Source organism: Condylostylus longicornis, unplaced genomic scaffold, assembly GCF_029603195.1.
Source record: "Condylostylus longicornis isolate FDR11 unplaced genomic scaffold, ASM2960319v2 ptg000153l, whole genome shotgun sequence".
NCBI lineage: Eukaryota > Metazoa > Arthropoda > Insecta > Diptera > Dolichopodidae > Condylostylus > Condylostylus longicornis.
In genome coordinates this window covers 1,556,530-1,578,401 of record NW_026578121.1, presented here as the reverse complement: position 1 = coordinate 1,578,401, position 21,872 = coordinate 1,556,530, and the positions used below count along the sequence as shown (strand labels likewise).

The following is a 21,872-nucleotide window of genomic DNA, read 5'->3' as shown; positions in this document are numbered from 1 at the left end:
CATAATTACTATTTTACAAAAATGGGTAATTTTTTTTTAATATTCCTATTGTAGATTCTTTACCGAATAGGAATATAATTCAGTGGAAATGTGTAGTTATATATAAGGGAGTGTTACAGGAAATTTAAAGAAAAATAAAATTTCCATTTTTCTAGGGAACTAACAATTGAATAGCAAGAAAATTTCATAGCTTAATAATAAAATGGTTGACGATCTAATTACAAAGTTTATTTTTTAATATATAATGTTATTATATAAGAAAAATTTACGTGCCTATTCCCTAATTAAAATTTCAGTTTTAAGATTTGAAGTAATTTTATACTCAAATTTCACAAGTAGTCATAAAACCTCTTCTTTCTGTTTAATATTACTCCCTATCTACAAATATTGCAATGATTCTATTTATTATAAAGCATCTTTTTCTTTTTCTTAAAAACAAATCTTTTATTTTCTAATACTATTAATAAAATGTATTAAGAACTGAATAACGATTGAAATAAAATATTTTTTTGGTCATCTTCATATGTAGTTGATGGATTTGTCGGCATAAAATTTACCAATTTATTATGAACGGTAAATCTAAAAATAAAAATATTTGATTATCGTTTTCGATTTGCTATTTAATATGAATTAATGGTTTTACCTAATTTTCCGGCCTTTTGATGCTTTTTTTCCTGCGCTACGCTTCATTTTTTGTCTTGCTATACTAAGCATACTTAATTTTTCTTTAAGATTTTTATCATCTGAACTTGATTTGGAATCTATAACTTCTTGTAATAAACTAAGATAAAAATCTGTGTCATCATAAATATTTTTGGAAATTATTTTTTTGTCAGAATCATCATCTTCATTTTTTGATTTCCCTACTGTAGGAAAAATTTTTTGTACATAATGAGGATTTAATGTTTGTGACCGAGTTAAAATGGTATCCTTATTTAACATTAAATCTTCAATTTTTTTATTTACATTTAAATTATTTTTATCACCAGTCACATAGGCTCTGCTATACCATTTTTGTAATGTTTCATTACGATATTCTTTATAATTTTGAAAATTTTTTTCTAAACTCTTTCCAATTTCTTTCCCAGATTTACTTGAAATACTAGTTTTTTTAATTTTCTTTGCTTCAGAACTTTTCGAAAAATTAAAATTTTGCAATTGAGTTAAATTTTTAAATAAGGATTGTAAATCTTTTGTAGTTTCAGTTATTGTACTCGAAAATTCTTCATTTTTTGAAAATGTTTTGAAAGATTCTTCTGTTGGTAAAATATTGGCTATTTGAATACATTTTTGGAAATGTATACAAATTTCGACAGCTTTCTCCCACTGATTTATTTGATTTCGTACAGATAAACTTTTTTGAAAATGGTTATCTTCAGGACTATCTTCTTCAACAACATTGTCCTCTTCAACCACACCATCTTCTTCAACCACACTATCTTCTTCAACCACACTATTTTCTTCAACCGCACTATCTTCTTCAACCATACTATCTTCTTCGTCTATACTTTCGTCCTTATCTTCATCTCCTAGATCTGATATATCTTCATCCATTTCTTCTAATTTCATTTCTAAAATATTTTATAAAGTTTCATTCAAATATAATACTTTTTTTCAATCTATTACTTACAAAATGAATATTGAATAAAAAAAATAAATGTGAGTTTTAAAATGCTAAGTTTTGACATATAATATATATAACTCATAATGACATTTCGTGATGTTTTTTAAATATAATGTCATTGAGGCGGTGTTTTAGTTTCTTCGAAAAAATTTTTAAATGGTTTATGACTCTGATAAATAGGAACAAAAATAATATATCGTGTAATAAAACTTTAACAATTTCTTCGATTTTATTTTTAAATTGAATGTAAAATATTTATTTTGGGGTGATTTGAATTTTAACCACAGCAGAAGGAAATTAATTATGTAAATTTTTTTTTTATTTTTAGAGAAAATTTTTTTTAAGATAACTGTGAATTTGTTTAATTTTAATTAAAAGTAAGAGAATATACGTAGATGGCGTAAAATATATAACCATTGTGAATTCAATCACAATGTTTATTCTTTTCACAATGAAACAAGGAAAATTTTTTCGTTTAATTATTTTCAAAGGTTCGTGTCCATAAAAATATGAAAAGTGGTATAAAAGGAATAAAAAAGTAATAATATTTCGTTAAAATTCGACTTAGAACCATGAAAACTGTAAATCAAACAGATTTTCCGGGAAATTATGTAAGTCATGTATGATGCATTCAATATAATTTATTACCACATATACAATATTTGACTATGATGTTAACCATTACTTTTCGGAAGGTGCAAAGATCTTAAATGCGAATTTTGATGATTTTTGTGAATTTCATTACGAGATTACTATGATATAATGACATATACTAAACCACTTTCAATTTCCCGATGCCGAAGGTTTCACATAATTTTCCCACTTAATGCTCTTTTAAATATAAGATTAATTCTAAAACGCTCTTAATTAATCATTAATGCTTTTTCATTTAAAAGAAATGTAATTACTTTCAACAATATGCCTACATACTTTTAAATTACACGTGCCATTTGCTACAGTGTGTATACTAAATAATCGAAATAAATAAACCAATTTAAAAAAATTTTTCTAACTAACACAGAAAAAAAGTTAATTTAAGTTAGAAAAAAAATCATAAAAATTCAAGCTTTTAAAATGTATCATATACTAGTATAAAAAATTATTAAATAATTAAAAAATATTACAAAAAAAAAATATAAACATTAAAAAATTGTATTTATCCGTCTCTCATTACGTCATAATAGAATTTTCAACTGATTTTCAAACGATCCAAACTCAATTAAATAATAATTTAAGCACTTTGATGCGTTGTGTGTTTTTTTTTCATTAATTGTTGTTATTCAACAGCACATGAAAATTGTTAATTTCAATTTTAACATTTGAATTATTTTTTTCTCAAACATACTCATGTAATATGTAGTAAGGTAGTATAAGCTTACGACACGAGTACTGCACATTTTGTGAGTGAAAAAATATTTTTGCGCTTTTTATTCATATATATTTAAAAATTTATAATACTCAACGAAAATAATGTAAATATGAAATGTAAATAATAAATAAATTAATTAATTTTAAATACCTAGCTGTAGTAAATATTAATTCGTATGTAATTAATAATTCAGAAAACTAGACAAAAGTTGAATGAATCGTGTATAATATTTAATATATATAACTATTTATATATATTACATATATTATATATATACATATATAATATATATTAATGGTGATATTTACATTATAATAATATAAATCAATTGTGTAATATTTTATGAGAGTATATGCAAATGAAAATCATAGTTATAAAATCTTATAAATTTAAGGGAGAAATTACTGATATAATGTGGTCGTGCTTTTAATTAAAATGTTATAAATAAGATTTAAATAAATAGTTTTTTTAATTAAAGTAAAATTATTTAAAATATCGTGAAATATTTTGTAAATGAATTACCAGTTTAATCACAATGTTATACCAAATCCATTTAAAAACAAATCTAACACCACTTTGACATAAGTAATGTATAAATTAAGAAAGGCAATTTTAGTAAATATAATTATTAAATCATATTGACATTCTATCTGTCAATCTGTCATAATTAATTAAAGTTTTAAACATGAATCAATGAGCAATGGCTCATGCACATATTATAATAAAATTATATTAAATAACTTTGCACTCATTATTGCATTTTATATGAATGAATTATTTAAGGTTTATCGATGAGCGCATATTGTAGATTTCAATTACATCTTCTCAGAATATATATTATAAATAATTATGATAATACTAAATATTTAAATTTAACGCAAGTATCTTATTTCAATTCTCATTCGTCTCATATGTTATCTGATAATAATTATTAAAAATCATATGCATTAATGTCATTTAATAAACTAACATTAAAAATATATTTACATTTAAATACAAATTGCTATCACGCTGATAGTTACAGTCTATTTCCTGTGCATATAAGTAGTCAAGAAACTAAAATAATGTTCTATAAAGTAACATGAATCATTTACATTGTAATCAAAAAATAATTAAAATTTTTTGAAACCGAACACGTTTTATTCTTAATTGTTTTTATGTTATTTTATATATTTTATAAATTCATATATATTTTTATTTAATGTTATATATCCATGTATATAATTATATTCTATATATCTCTTTGATATATGCTTATAAATTTATATAGGAAGAAGCTTTAAATACAAATTTCAATGTTTTTTTGATGTTAACCAAATTTTAAGTGTTTATTTAATAAATTCAATAAATTGCTAAAATTATATTAATTAATATTGTCTACTATTAACCCAATTACGATTTACTATACTAAAGTTAATTAAATAAGTACAAAATATTTCAATAAATTCGTTTTCTTTTGCTTATATACGAAGAATTCCAAAAGAAATGTATTGAACCTAAATAATATATGTAGGTAATTGATAGAAAATTCTCTGATATTTTATGTACTACCCGTATACAATGTAGTCTTATTTCTATAAGTGATAAAATTCGCATTGCATTTAATATCAAAAATTTAATTGACATCAACGTAGCATATAGTAAATTAAATTACCCTATCGATAAGGTATGTACTGTTAATTACATGCATTTTCAGTATGATGATTTGCAAGGTGAAAAACTATTTTTTATTTTGAAGAGAGCCACACATAATGTGTATATGCAAATATGTAAATAATACCTGTGCAATTGAATTACAAAATGGAAAATTAAAGATTTTTAAATTTAGGAATTTTATATTAATGTGTCATTTAATAAACAAGGTTTTGCAATTTTAACTAAAATTGCTGAAATGCGAAAAGTATAAAAAAAAGCCTATCTATGGGGTTTTCAAAACATCATGCAAAAATTTTAAAACTATCATCGAAATTCGTTACTTTCAGATACATACTGACAAAATTTTAATTTTATGTTGACTAGAGCATATTATAACTCATCTGCCCGCGAAGAAGAGCCATAATTTGGAGTTTTACTCGACAACTAGAGAACTTAGATTATGCATACGACATACAAAGTAAGCGATATGCAGAACAAATTTAATTAACTCGAACAACTTGCCAAAATGAAAAGGCCAAGGCGATGAGACCATATATACGTATTTTAGAAAAATAAAATACAAGAAACATAACACGAACGGAATTCTTCTCACTTGAAAATTTAACTCTTTTACTTTATTCGCCCTCATATATAGTGAGTAAAAGATTGAAATATACGCAATAGGCGCCTTAGTATATGCAAAAATTATTGTACTGGCATCAATTTATTTTATAACAAAATATTTAACAATTTCTTTAACATTTTTAAAATATACATTAATTTATATCTATACATATTTTAACACCTCATTCATCTTCATCAAGTTTATATAGACGGGATGTGTTCAACAGCCTTTCATATAATCATTATATGTATGTATATACTCTCAATATATATATATAAATATAGACATATAAGTATTTTCAAGTAAAAAACCAATTTATTTTTAAATTTTTTATTTATATATTTGTATATGTATATGTGTTATAACAATTATGAATATTAAAAATATATTTTGAACACCTGGTTACTATATATACTATTAAAATTTTCCGGATATTACTGTCTATATATACGAGTATATATATATATTTATACTTGTTTTTTTGTTTTTTTTCTTCATTTATTAATAATGGAATAATTGATTCTATAAAATTTAGCTACAGGGTATTGCGTACGTATAACAGAATTTATATTGTATTAAGATGAATATTGAATTAAGAATATTGAATTTTTTGAAATATGAATGTGTTTGTAAATTTTATTTTACTTATATATAATTAATGAATTTAATTCAATAATAGCCTTGTATGATTTGTATATAATAGGGAATGATCAACTATATACAAATTGTTGAATATTTTATTCTCATCCGAAGGCTCACATTGCGTTTCATTTAAAATTGAAAATACTCAACATAGCTCAATGACACCATATTATTTTATTATTTGTGTTATAATTTACACAATTCCAACACGTATACACAATTAAATTTCATTAAAATTATATTCATTAATTAATAATATATCTAGTACAAAATTTCACATGCCTTTGATTCTAAAAATAATCTATTCAATTTATATTTAAAACATTCTGTTCTATTTTTATACTATATACTTGTTATACACATCTTCATATATCATAAATTTTGATAATAGAATCCTGTCTAATATCATTGCATACACACATGTATAACACATTTGTACTCATATAACGTAGTGTATAGAAATGTATTTAAAAGTAGTAATTGAATATTAATTAAAAATATTATATTACAATATCCGAATGAACAAAAAAAAAACACAAAAACAAAAAAAAATATACAATATAAAATAACGGTATTTAAGCTTTTTTAATATAAACAATAAATTGTTCATAAATGTGTTTATGTATGTATGTATGAATAAAAGCTATATAATATATTCTGTATACAATTTATATATTGAGAAAACGAGCCAAAGAAAAAAAAATATCCTTTCTATTTTAAATATGAAAAAACAAAAAAAAGAAAACGGAAATGAAGAATAATAAGAAAAACGGAGTAAAACTTTTTTTAATTTTTTTCATTTTTCAAAGTTTTATTTTCAATTTCTCTTTAATTTTATATAAAATATTGTTCTTATATATATATATATATATATATATATATTCTATATGACAATTTTCCTATACAATTTTCTCTTTATATTTTATATGTATATGTAGGTGTATATGTCCACGATTTTCTCTTGAAATATGAAAATAAATAAAATTTTTCTCTCATTTTGATTTTTTTTTGGTTTCTATCCTTTTTCTTGTTCCTTTTCTTGTATAACACATTATAACGTGTATAGTTGTTACTGTTACTTCTGTTGTTGTTGCTGTTGCTGCTGTTGGTGCTGCTGCTGACTCTCTAACTATAATGATTAAACATTTTTATTGTATAGGCACACGGAATTTTTTTAACATTTTTAGTCCTTGATAGATAAGCTAACTGAAAAGATAAATGAATAGAAGGGAAAAAAATTAAGAAAAAAAATAAGAAACGCTTTAATAAACGTGAAAATTATTTTAAAATAGAAAAAAAAAAAAAATTTTTTTTTTTGTGATTTTAATTCTCATAATAAATAAAAATCTTATACAACACCTACATATATACAAATGTACATATAATAAAATATTTGTTGTGTGGTGGAAAATAATTGTGGTGTGGTAAAAATTGAAAATTTTCCTTTTTTTTTTTTTTTTTATTTAAGAACAAAATTAAAGTGTTAATTTTCATTATTATTTTTTTATTAATTGTTCAAATAGTTTTTAAAGTTAATTGAAAAAAAAAAATGAAGAGAAAAGTTTAATTTATAAGATGTTTGAAAAAATATTTTCATAAAGTAATAAAGAAAAAAAAAATATACATACACACAATATGTTTAGAATATAAAAAATTGAGAGAGAGAGAGAGAGAGAGAGAAAAATTTTCGATAGAGGCATAATAATATAGTAATAGGGTAATAGTATAAGCGAAATATAGATGGAGTAAGAAAGAATTTTTTACGGGTAACAACTAACAACAGTAACAACAAGCTTAATATGCACATATTATAATATATTTATATATATGTATGTAATCGTATGTATGTATATATATTTAACATTATTATTATCCTGAAGAAAACAAAACACAAAAACAAGTAATTAGTTAAAAATCGATTTTGCACCGGATTTTCTCTGTTTTTCTCTCATTTTCTCTCTCTTTATTTTTTTTTATTAAATTTTATGTCTCTGTATAGCTTTTTTATATTGCTTGTATGTCCTTTTTTTTCATTGTTTTTATTATTTTTATATAAAATTTTAATTTTTATTTTTTCGTTTCTAATTTTTTTATTTTTTTGTTTCCTTTCTCTTTTTATTACTTTTGTTATTTATTTATTTATTTGTTATACACGATTTATTTTTTTTTTTTTTTGTCATTTTTTTGTTTACTTAAATGTTTAATAAATCTACAATAACAATTTTAATATTTAATCATATTAAAAACAAAAAACAAAATAAATTGAAATTGATTTATTTATTTTGAATAAAATATAATATAAAATTATATTAAATAAATTGTGAATTAGAAAATAAAATAAAAAATGTACAAAAAGTGAAAAAGAGAAAACAAACAAATGATTGAATAAGAAAAAAAAAATTCATTTGTTTGTGTTGTTGTTTTTGTTTTTCTTGATTTTTAGGTGAATTTGAAGCTTTTTATTTTTAGTTTTTTAATATTTTAATGTTATGGGAGAAAAAGAAAAGTGAAAATTTTAAATTATACAATTTGATAAGTTAGTATTATAATACATTATAAAAGTATAACTGTATATACCACATACATATATATATATGTATGCATATATATATTTTCAATACTGTGACATCCAAATTGCAAGCAAACTTTACAAAGTTTTAAATTCTAAATTGTGAATTGAAAAATTTTTACAGTGTCAACTGATCTAACATGTTTAGTAAATGCTAAATTAAAGTAAAAATAAAGAGAACTGTGTATCGAAAAATTTGAAGTTTACTTAAACTTTCAAAACATTATGCATACAAACAATTCAAGGCATACTATGAAAATTTTAATCATAAAATTTAAATAATATTTTTTTTTTTTTTATAAAATAGTTATCCAAAACATAAATGTAAATTTTTTTACACTATATTGTTTAGGTAACATAAATTTGGAATAGAGCGGTATATAAATTTTGTTATAAAACTTTGCTGGAAAACGATTTGGATGGCACAGCATATGATTATGTCAAACATTAATTTATTTAAAATTGTGAATTGTGACAATATTATTTTAACTCATATAAATCAGTTTAGAATATGCTAAAGGTTTTTTTTGTGAGAAAAATTTTGAATTCTTAAGAAAGAAAAAATTTCATTTTAAAATTTTAAATAATTTTAAATATATAATATACACATCTACATGCCCTATGCATATTAATACTCATAAATTTAAGAAAAAATCCAAATCAGAGTATAAAATAATTTTTAGTAAATTTTGTTCATAAAATAAAATTAAGTGATGCAGTTTTTAAATTTAATTTAGTTTAATCTTTAATTATAAACCTCAATTTTTGATTTAATTAAAAATTTTAATTGTGATATACAAGTGTTATACAAGTATTAATTGAAAATTTTCATTAAAAATACATTTGAATTTTTTAATTTGATGAAAATTTAAAATAATATTAAAAAATCTAATACAATTAATTCATAATGAAAATTTTATATAATAAATATAATTGCATATTAAAATTACAATTTCGTACTGTTTTTAAAATTTGTTATAATTTGTTAAATAGTAAAAATTTTTATGAATTTTTTATATAACAATTGAGAGCTCTACATTATCTATCTCCTATATAAATATAATCTTAATTTATTTTCAAATTTAAGTTATCATTATTTTAGGATTTTAATTCAAAAATTTTTTTTATAAATCTAATTTTTATATTAAGATTTAATTTCCATTAATTTCATTATTATTATTTTATTTTACTTGTAAATTATTCAAAATATACGAGAATTGTTGTCATCAAAACAACGGCAAAAATTTCTCTCTCTCAATACAATAAATTTAACAGTTTTGTTATACTTTTACTCTTTATTGTATTATATACATACATGCTATTTACATAAAATTTTTAAAAATAAATCTCAAAATTAAAAAACAACAATGAAATAATCAAAAACATTTTAACAGGTTTTTAATTAAAATAATAAAAATTACTTTCTAAAATAAATAAACTTTCTAAAGAAAACTTTTATTATAAAATAATATTTGTGATTTATATACACTCATTATGCACATATATACATACATAATATTCATATATATCCAATTAAATATATAAGGGAATGTGTACATAATACAAATCTTAAAATGTTATTTTATGTAAAAAAAAAAACAAAAATTAAAAAAAATTTCATTTTTGCTTTTCTTCTCTTTTTTTATTAACCCTACCTAAATTACCTACCCGAAAAAAACTAACTAACTATATGAAAGCACACCAAGAATAATAACAAAACAAGCAAAACATTAAAAACATAAAGAAATCAAAAAAGAAAAATAAGGATAAAATGAAAATATAAAAGAAAAAAAAAAATTAGGAAAAAAAAATGTGAAAAAATGTGAAAACTAAAAATCAGTATACAAATATTAGTGTTTCCAATTTAATGGAGATTTCTTGATTTGTTTCGGTGATTAAATTTTGTTTAACATATATACATAAATACATAATATATTTGTATATATAATCATTATATTTTATTCTATTTAAATATTAAAATTTTAATTTAAACAAAAAAAAAAATAAGAAAATTGATGTAAAAGAATGAGTAAAATTTTATTACAAAAAGTTCATTAATAATATTGCATATGTTTAGGCGAATCTGATTTTATTCATTTCAATTTCTCTCTTTGAGTATTTCTAGTGTTTTTCATATATTTTAGTGATTTATTTATCGGAATATGTCAGTTAGTTATTATTTTTTGCTGTAACATTTTTATAACATTTTATGAAAAAAAAAAACAAAAATAAAGTTTGGAAAAAAAAATTTTTTTTTTTGGGAAATAGCAAGGAAAGAGAGTTATTTTTATTCTCATTTTTTTGCTCCTTATTTTGCAAATTGTATGTATATTGTGTATTCGAAAAATTTTATGTAAATTTTAAAGTTGGTGTTGCTTTATGCAAAAAAAAAAAAATTGAAAATTTAATTGAAAAAATTTAATTTTTATTTTTTGGGAAAATTTTATAATAATTTATTTATTAATTATTTAAAAAAAAAATAATATTTAAGTAATAATTATAAGAGTAATAATAAAATAGCAATAATTATTAAAATTTAATATTTTTGAATAGAGTTGAGAATATTTTGTGAAAATTTCATTTATAAAATTTTCTCGCAATAAAATTGATAAAATTTTAGATAAATATTTTATAAATATAATAAAATTAAAATATTAAAATTTCATTCAAAATTATAATGAATAAAATAATTATTTTCTAAAATATTTTCTTGTTAAAAATTATTCTGAACATTATGCTCTTAATAATTAATAATGTGTGTATATAAAGTGTAAAATTATAAAAGAAAATATTCATTTTAAAATTCAACTTAATTTTAATCATTAATAACCAATAATTTATATTTACATTTATATATATATATTTATATATATATATATATATATATATATATATATATTGTATTAAATTGTATATTAATTTGTTCACCTGAATTTAATTAAGTTGTAAAATTCTTAATAGATTTTATTTAGTGATAAAATTCAATTTTTTATCAATTTATAAAGAATACAACAAAAACAATTTAGTGTACATTACTTTAAAGACTATACAAATCCAAATATATAAATCCTATCAAATATACATATATATATATATATAGTGAAATTAAATAACGGATAAGGGAAATATAAAGAAAAATTCCCAGGGGAGTTTTTAAAGTGTTGTGTACAAAACTAAAAAAATATATATATATATATATATATATATATATATATATATATTTATATATACATATATACATGTACACTAATGTAAGAGATGAGGAAAAAGTATAAAAAATTCTTAAATGAGTAAACAAAAATAGCTTTAATGTTATATTTGAAATAATATCCTTGTATATATGTATATATATATAATACAAATGACAATCCTATATGACAAGATTATAAAAATAATATTTGCACGAAAAAAGTAAACAAAATTTAAAGATTTTTGAAAAATGTTTATTTTTCAAAGGTTTTAAAAGAATATATAGAATTTCAAGATCATTTCACTATATAACAGTTTTAAAGATATTTATGCAAAAAAAAAACTATTTTTTTTCGCACTTTAAAACACTTTCGAACAGAAATTCATTATATGTAATGATATATATGATATATATCATTATATATATGTATTTATATATATATATATATCTATATATATATATAAATTATATCATTATTTATATATATATGTCATTAATATATATATATCATAATTATTATATATATATAATAATTATATATATATATATAATGTATATATCGGATATATCGGGATTTTATTGTGTTCTTATTCCTCTGTTTATTTTCAATATACATTTATAATATACTTTTATGTATAATTATCATGTGATGTATTCCAGCAACTCACTCCACATATATTAAAGTTATTTATATAAATTTTGAGATTTATTGCTTACAATCATGTAGGTGACTTCATTCTTTATATATTATTACGTTAATTTTTTACTTAATTTCTTTAAAATTTAATAAAAGAGTTTTCTCTTTTAAATCACACATTTCTAGATACCTATGTATAGAAAGACTACAATTGTAATTGAGAACGCGTGTAGAGAAGAACTTCTCATGTATTCTCAAAATTTTGTGGAATTGTATAAAAATACTTATAAAAAATTAGTTAAAATTAGTTTAAATAAAACTAAATGAAAGCATTTAACTGGAAAATATTAATAAAAATTGGATTTAAAAGCAGACAATACAGAAGAAAGCAAGTTACCACATTAAAACTAAAATTATTTTTAAATTTTAAAGCGAAATTTAACTAAATAATTATAAAATAATAGAAACCGGTTTATATGAAGGATGAATTTTCGAAGGAACATAGAAATAATAAATATAAATTTAATTTTTATGTCATGTTTCTAAGACAAATGGCTTCGAAATTAACATATTAAAAATAATATTATAGAAAGTAAAAATATTATAATAAATAATAAGATCTAAGAAAACCTATCCGTATTCTTAGATTTTGAGTATAACCCACTTAATTTATTTATTAAATCGTGTTTAGCATCTACTTTTAAATCCATAATTTCCTTGAATGCTTCTGCATGTTTAAATCATTTACCGAAAACAAGCTCCAAATGTATACCTACTCTATAAAATTAATTCCCGTTTTGAGTTAATCCTCTTCCTATTTTACTTCTTGCCAACACAAGTATTTAAAAGCTGCCATTGTACAGTAATAATTTTAAATTAATTTTTTATTTTATAAATTTAAAAATAAAAGTTAAATTAATTTTTAAATAATTTAATATTATTTTTTAAAAATTATTTTATATAGATCAAATTCTGCAGAGAGTGAAAGTGTGAAAGTTTTAAAAAGAAATTTTTTAATAACAAAAGAAAAATAATTTTAATTATGTTTGATCAAAATGAAAAATATTCAAATAATGAAATTAAAATCATAAGTAAAATAAAAAAAAGTTGATCAATTCGATAAATTGCTATTATAATTAAAATTAATTAGTTCCATCATTATTCAATTAGAATCATTTAAAAAATAAAATTAAATTATAACAAAATAAATAAGGAACAAAAAAAATATTAAAATGGCATCTACTAAAGCAACTGTCACATTCGAAGATGAAATAAATAAGTCAAAAGAAGAACCAACTGAACAAAATAAACAAAATAATAAAATTGCTAACAGTAATAATAAACAAGAAAATGGCGGCCCAATTTCTAATACTGGACCTGATGTTAATTTATCAAAAGAAGTTCTAAATGATTTGTACATTTCATATTCAATTAAACAAAGACAACCTGCCATGGTAGTTTTTTTGAGTGCAATAATATTATTTGACATTTGGTGTATAATTACACCACATGGATTTTGTTGGAAAACTTTAGGTGAATATAAAAATTCATTAAAATTTTTAATTTTTCCATAATTATAATTCACCCTTATCATAAATTCTCTCGTAGCAATATAGATTTCGCCGAATTTATTCGAAATAATATGAAAATTAATTCTGAAGTTTGCAATTTGTAGGAAATCTATGAGAGAATTTATAGTTGGGGGGCACGATTTTAAAAATAAAATAAAGAAATAAATTAAAATATTTTTTAATTAATAAAATTTTAGGTATTTTTGCTGGTAATGCTGTTTGTAGCCTAATATTATTAATTCTGATATATTTTCGAGGCTCGAAATTAAATAAGAAAATATGGAAACCTTTAACATTTCCTATTTGGTTCTTAGTTATAGCACAAGTAGTTTTCTTTTCTATATTAAAACCAATTTTAACAATCAGGTAAATTAAAAAAAACCTAAATTTTTTTTTATAAATTTAATTTAATAAAATTTTTTTTTTTTTTGCATTTTTAGAGAACTATTAGGATGGACCATTTTAATTGTATTTCTAATTTATGTAACATTTCCTTTACAATTAATATTTATTGGAGGTTTCTATGGCTTGGGTTTCAAAATAGTTTATTTAATTTTAATGTTTATTTATGCAATACATGATTCCTATTTTGGAGAGCAAGTAAGTATTTTAATTGAATAGCAATTTCATTAAAAAAAAAAAATAATAAAATCTTATATGAAATTTTAGTTTACAGCCACTTTAATTGTAATTTTATCATCGACCAGTATTGGATTATTAGCATTTCTAGTTGGTGAAAGAAAACAGAAAAGAGCATTTTTAGAAGCCAAAAAAAGTTTAGAAGTTAAAATGATAATTGAAGAACAATCAGAAGAACAAGTAAACAAATTCATAATACCCGAAAACAAATTATAAAATTGTTAATTAATTTTTTTAAGGAAAAATTATTATTATCAGTATTGCCAGAACATGTTGCTGTTAAAATGCGACAGGATCTCGGATCAAAAAATTCTGAACAATTTAAAAAAATATATATGAGTCGGCATGAAAATGTTAGGTAAAATTAATGTCAAAAATAACTTAAAGATTGTTTTTTATATTAAATCAAAATTCAAAAATTAATTATTTTAAATTTTTATAGCATTTTATATGCAGATATTGTTGGTTTTACAGCCATTTCGTCCACATATAGCGCACAAGATTTAGTAAAAATGTTAAATGAATTATTTGCACGATTTGATAAGTTAGCTGAGGTAAGTAAAACATTATTTTGACTGAAGATTGTCTATTCACAATTAAGAAAAAATAAAACAATGACAAATGCTTACGGCTCCGGAAATTAAGCATAACCAGCTTTATTAAAATTATAAGATTAATTTTGAATTTTTTATTTTAGAAATATCAACAATTAAGAATAAAAATTTTGGGAGACTGTTATTATTGTATAAGTGGAGCGCCTATAGAACGGCCTGACCATGCTGTATTATGTGTACATATGGGACTATCAATGGTAAAAGCAATAAAGTAAGTATTAACGATCCAATATTAAATGTAATATTGGGAAAACATATTATTATTATTAAACCATCATTATTGTTTAATATAATTTCAGATACGTGCAGCAAAAAACTAATAGTCCAGTTGATATGAGAGTTGGAATACATACTGGTGCTATTTTAGCTGGAATATTAGGACAACGTCAATGGCAATTTGATGTCTACTCAAAAGATGTTGAGTTAGCAAATAAAATGGAATCAAGTGGGAAAGCTGGGTAAAATTAAATTTAATATTATTTTTTTTTTCTAAATTCATTTTAACATTTCAATTCAAATTATTGGATTTGAAGACGTGTTCATATATCGGAGAAAACATTGGCATTTTTAAATGGTGAATTTGGTATTGAACCAGCTTTTGGTGAAAAAAGAGAAGAAGCACTTAGAATTGCTGGTTTAAAAACATATTTTATAACAAGTGTTTTAAAACCGGTAAGTTTAATAAAATGAAATTAGTTTCTAAATGAGAATATTTTGAAATAATTCAGCCATTATTCAGAGTGTAATTGTCATAGTTTAACTTACATTATAATTCTTTAATTTTAGTTTGTTTCATCTGAACATAAAATAAATGGAATAACACCATCAGGTACATCTGGTGATATAAGCGATGATGATAATGATGGTACAACTGAACCGGATGCCACAGAAATAGTTCCAGATGAAGACTCAAAAGTAAGGCTTTATTGGAAGTTTTATTTTATTTTTTTTTTTAATAAATTTTTGGCATATTATCTGTTTTAAATATAAAATCTTAATTATTTATTATTAAAAAATTTCAGGCGAACTCAGAAGACACCAAAAACAAAGAAGAAGTATTTAAACAACGTTTGCGCAACGAATTATTTAAAAAAGATGACATTAGGTAACAATTTATTCTAACTATATAAGACAATCAGTAAAAATGATAACATTATCATTATATATAGGGATTTGTCAAAAGATACAACGATATTTTTGACTTTTAAAGATAAAGAACTAGAAAAATTATATGTAACACAAAGAGAATCATGTTCACCATATCTCCTAATGGCCGCTCCAATTGTGCAAATAACTGATGTTTTATATTCTTCTTTAGCTTTGCCAAGGTATTATTTTTTTATTGTTATTATTGACATTTGGTAAAAATTGATTTAAAAAAATAAAAACGATTTTTTAGGTTATGGCAACATTTTCTAATAGTTTTAGTACCACTTACAGTTATTGCCGCTTTAGTATTATTTTTAATGGCAGAAAGTTTTCAAAAGGTATTTGGAATTTTATTAGATTATGATGATGACTTTTGTTTTTAATACTCTTGGCATGTATAGGATCTGTCAAATTACCCAAATATTTTAGTTATTACAAACCTTTATTTTTTTGTATTTTAGGTTTTTCCTGAATTTTTTTACAAAATAAGTAAAAAAATTAATGATATTGTACTGCTTAGAAAAACTACTGCTGTACTAATAATTTTGACAATGGGTTTATCTAATTTAATTGATATGGTAATTATCAAATGCAATAAAATGTCAAATTATATTAATTATTTAATTTTTTATTTTAGTGGTTTTATGCTTCATTGTATAACTATAAGACTGATTCTTTAAATTTTACAACAAAAGCAATGTCAGTAAATAACAGCTTTGAAAATATTTCAGAAATAATCAAAGAAACTGTACCTAATTTTACTAAAAAACAAATAAATAATTTTGACACCGATTTTACAGAAGATAATTTAAATTTTCCATCATATATGAGTAATTTTTGTATATTAATATTAATTGCAATAGCTGTGATCGCTCAGTTAACGCATATATGTAAAGCTTTATTAATGATTTCAATTTCAAGTAAGTTATGAAAATTTTTTAAATTTTAAATACAAAATATTTTTACTCTCATTTTTTTTTTAGTATTACATTGCATCTTCAATATATTTTTGTTAAATTATTCATATGAATTTGAAGATTTTTATGCATCATTTCCGTAAGTATAAAAAAAAAATTTCAAAATTTCTTAGTTAATTTTTAAAATTTTTTTTTTTAGGAATATTTCTGTGAAATACTCTGTGTCATTAACATTACTTTTAGCTGCTTTAATATTATCATTTTTAGCGAGACATGTAAGTAAATATTTTTATTAATTAGTTTAAAATACAAAAATTAATTAATACTTTTCATTGACATCCTCCCCCACGCCCTCTGTCTGTAGGCACTATTAATAATTTTAATATTTAATGATATTTCATAATTAATTATTTAACCACTAGGTGGTATTTAAATATAAATTTATTTGTTAATATTGCGGTAATTTCATAAACTAAATTTAAGAACATTAGTGTTAATGTTGATTTTTATTGACATTTTTATTTTCAACATGATTTCAACATGATTGCTCCCCCATGTTGATATTTAATATGTGATTATAAATTTTATTAATGTTGTAATTTATTACTGTTGACAGATCTATTATTTTTCTGTCATTATTTAAGTCATTATGAATTTTAAAAAATAAAACTTAAAAACAAACAAAGTACGAGTAATTTTGATTGTACATAAGAATTTCAAGAGGAAAACAAAACCGTAAATTTAGAAATTAACTAACAATATTGAAAGTGTCAATTAATCATCGAAATCATTCTAGTTCTACATAAAAAAAAAATTATGAAAATTTAGGTAAAAAAAAATTCTTTCCGATATTGATTGATAATTTAGTGTACATGCATATACATTCGTGTATATAAAATATTGTATTTGAATATCGCACGTTACCGGAAATTATATTTTATTATTTACAGTGAACAAAAAGAATAAAAGTAATGAACAATTAACTTAAAAGCTTTTAATCACATAATGGTTAAGCAATTTCAAATATCTATTGTACACACTTCATATACAGTGCAGCACTTGAATATTAGTATACTAACGTTTCAACGAAATGAGTTTACTATAGCCAATTCGAAATGTAAACAACTTACACGGCATTATACAAAATTCAATCATAAATTAAGTAATTGTTAAAAATAACAGCAACTGATAATGATTGTCAATGTACATTAAATATCCTTTGTACTTAAAATCTCTAATTTTATTAATTTCTATTTGTAAAGTGTCGAGAATAATTCAATTAAAAGTGCATATTATACATATTTATATTTTTCCAACACTATCGTAATAAAAATTTATGGTAATAATAATGGTAATTGTAAGGTAACCGTGACTTCAATAATGCTTTAAAAAAGATTTAAGTACGGTATTAATACGGTATTAGTACCGTCTCAGAGCTTTCAATACCTTTACATTGTAAAAAAAACTACTAAAGCTTTTGATACATTTTGGAATACAATTTCTACCATATCAATACAACTTTGACATTTGTTTAAAAATTTCAATTTAAAGTTCTGTGCAAATGTTAATTTTAAAAAAATGAATGTGTTCGCAAATATTGTTGTAAATAATTCAATTGATTTTAATAGTAGCAACAGTTCAAGTAGTTGCTAAAATTAAATGTTAAATCAATATTAAATCTGCTCTTTTTCCATTTTTTTTCAAATTTTAAAAATTAACATGTACGTGAATGTTTTCAAAAAACTTTTTTGTTTATGAATTTGAAATATGACAAATGACACTAAATTTTATATAACTAACAAACGTTACCACACCACTGGAAAAATAGCATTCTTATGCTTTATTTTGGAAAAAACTTGATAGCTACCACTTTATTGCTGAAAATATATGCTAGTTTATTTTATCGGTTATTTCTGGTAACATTTATATAACAAGGTATAAGAAAAGCGTGCTCGATTTTTTCGATACCCGATTTACTTTTATTTTACGTCTCCATTACGTATAAAACGCATTTTGGAAAAGTGTACAATGTCAAGAGCTTTTAGTAAACTTTTTGGAATTTGATACTTTGTAAAATTTTACGTCTTAAGCGCATTATTGAAGTCACGGTAAATTCCATGCTTCACGTAATATTCATTACAAAAAATTTCATGTTTCCTTTTACATCAAACAATTTTAGAATTTTAACCTTCACCATAGGAATGTTTGCAATAGGAAAATTTTTTCATTATTTTATCATGTCCTTGCGTTCATAAACTGACGTACATTCATTTACATACAAAAATATCTACATAAATATACACAATTCATTTGAATTATCGTAGTATGAGAAAAATGACAGTACTCGAGACAAGTAAAATGAATTATGAGATGCAAGAATATGATATAAAAAGTGATTGTTGAGCATACATCAATTAAGAAATGGAAAATTTATTGATTTTAAAAGAAATTTACTAGCATTTTTCTATATTTATACAATTTTTTTAATTTCATTATTAATTTTTTTAATTTATATATATATGTAGATGGATAAAGAAGATCGTGTTATATTTAAATGGAAAAATGAAGTTGCTGGACAAAATGAAAAGGTTAGTGATATGCGTAGACGCAACGAAGCTTTAGTTTATAACATTCTTCCTGTTCATGTGGCTGAACATTTTATGAAAAATCGTAAAAGATCACATGATTATCTTTATTCACAAAGTTATGCTGAAGTTGGTGTATTATTTGCTAGTATGCCTAATTTTACTGATTTTTATTCAGAAGAAACAGTTAACAATCAAGGTCTTGAATGCCTTAGATTTTTGAATGAAGTGATCTCAGATTTTGATGCGGTATATATAAAATTTCGGAAAAAAAAAAAACTAAAATTTTATATATTTATTTATTTAATTTTTTTTTAGCTATTAGAATTACCTAAATTTCAAGATGTTATTAAAATAAAAACAATTGGTTCCACTTATATGGCTGCAAGTGGATTAAATCCAGCACGTGAAATTGCACCAAATGATTCGATTACTGTAAGATGGGCACATTTATCACATTTAGTAGAATTTGCATTAGAATTAAAGAAAGCTTTACAAGGGATTAATGAACAATCATTTAATCACTTTGTTTTAAAAATGGGAATTAATCATGGTCCAATAATAGCTGGTGTTATAGGAGCTAGAAAACCACATTATGATATATGGGGTAATACAGTTAATGTTGCTTCAAGAATGGAAAGTACTGGAAAAGCTGGTTATATTCAAGTAATTATTTAAAAAAAATTGTAAAATCGCGACTTTGAAATTATTTAACGAAATTTTTGTTAAAATCAATATCTATTTAATTTAACAATATACTATAATATTTAATTTTACATGCAGGTTACTGAAGAAACAATGTTAATATTGCGAGAATTTGATTATAAATTTATACAGCGAGGTCTTGTAGCTGTTAAAGGAAAAGGACAATTAATGACTTATTATTTAATGGTAACTAAATTAAAATTTAATACCAATAGCAAATTGAATTAAAAATTTAATTTTTTTTTATTTTTAGGGCAAATCAGTTGAAGGAAACACATCAATTTCACCCCAATCATTGAAAACAGTTAATCCACCCGCCGATCCGGATGTACAAAATTTAATGAATGAAGAACCAAAAGGTGAAAAAATAATATTATTTAAGAAACAAAAATATAAAATTAAATTTTTAAAATTTTTTAATTTTACATTTACACATTTTTTTTTTTTTTAGTTTGTCATAATAATTTAGAGAGTCCTTCCAAAGAGAAACATAATTTACATAATGGAAGAGAAAATTTAAATAATGAAATAAAAGCGAATACAGATCAAGATATTGAAATAGAAGATGCAAAAACACCATTATTACATAAGACAAATGATCCAAGTGATGGATGTTCAAATAAATTAAATAATTTTTCAAATGAGGAGCACAATTATTTAATAAGTAAATCAACAAAAAATAATGATATAACATCAAACCCTTAGCAAATTTAGTAAAAAACAAAAAAAAATTAAAATTAAATTAAAAATATTATTAAGAAAGAAAGCAAACCTAAAATTATTGAAAACAATCTAAAAAATATTATATACATAAATGTAATTAAATTATCTATATATATATAAAAAAAAATCTAAAAATTTAATTTAATTAAAATAGAGAAGAAACTTTAATTAGTCTATAAGTAAAAAATATATACATACATAATTATAATAACATATGTAATTGTAAATATTATTTAAGAATTCACTTAATATTTAATATAAAAAATCTCATTAAATTATTAATTAAATTAAAAAAAGAAAAAAAAAGTTAAGCAAGTTCATTGTAATCTCAACAGAAAGCAAAAACAAACAAATTATATACTTTGTAGAAAAATATTATTATATAGACATTCTTTTGACATTAATGGCATGCTATATATATATACATAAAATAAGTGAATCATATCACAAATTTAAAAATTTAAATATTTTATAATAATATATGGTCTAATATTGATGCCAATTTTATGAGAAGAAAAAATTAATTACATAAGTTTGTGTAGATTTAAGAACAATACACTTTTTGATATTTATATAAGAAGTTGAGTTTGATTGCATACTTTTAGAATAATGTACATATTTCTCAAAAGCAAAATGATTTCACTTGTTCTTGTCAGAAATTTTATATGATCTCAATTT

The 21,872-nt window shown here is 21.5% G+C and overlaps 2 protein-coding genes across 3 annotated transcripts; one reads left to right on the top strand and one right to left on the bottom strand.

The window, feature by feature from the left end:
• Positions 1-441: 441 nt before the first annotated feature.
• On the bottom strand, positions 442-1,719 carry LOC129615931 (protein Aatf). The gene is made up of 3 exons (XM_055531360.1): positions 1,631-1,719; positions 644-1,571; positions 442-579 (listed from the first exon to the last, which is right to left on the bottom strand). Exons 2-3 carry the CDS (start codon positions 1,567-1,569, stop codon positions 474-476), a joined length of 1,032 nt encoding a protein of 343 aa, XP_055387335.1. The 5' UTR covers positions 1,570-1,571; positions 1,631-1,719; the 3' UTR covers positions 442-473.
• Positions 1,720-7,102: 5,383 nt separating this feature from the next.
• Positions 7,103-21,291, top strand: LOC129615862 (adenylate cyclase type 3). Of its 2 annotated transcripts, none has more exons than XM_055531255.1 (23): positions 7,103-7,314; positions 13,256-13,824; positions 14,060-14,228; positions 14,303-14,462; positions 14,532-14,681; positions 14,741-14,859; positions 14,944-15,055; positions 15,199-15,326; positions 15,415-15,573; positions 15,649-15,787; positions 15,902-16,030; positions 16,138-16,220; positions 16,285-16,443; positions 16,515-16,602; positions 16,726-16,842; positions 16,902-17,184; positions 17,248-17,320; positions 17,381-17,456; positions 19,707-20,015; positions 20,085-20,432; positions 20,550-20,657; positions 20,725-20,830; positions 20,923-21,291. In XM_055531255.1, the coding sequence occupies exons 2-23, from the start codon at positions 13,524-13,526 to the stop codon at positions 21,174-21,176; spliced, it is 3,570 nt and encodes a 1,189-aa protein (XP_055387230.1). In that variant the 5' UTR covers positions 7,103-7,314; positions 13,256-13,523; the 3' UTR covers positions 21,177-21,291. The 2 variants fall into 2 exon arrangements, with proteins under 2 accessions (XP_055387230.1, XP_055387228.1); XM_055531253.1 differs by having other exon boundaries at positions 7,103-7,319.
• The last annotated feature ends 581 nt before the right edge of the window (positions 21,292-21,872 follow it).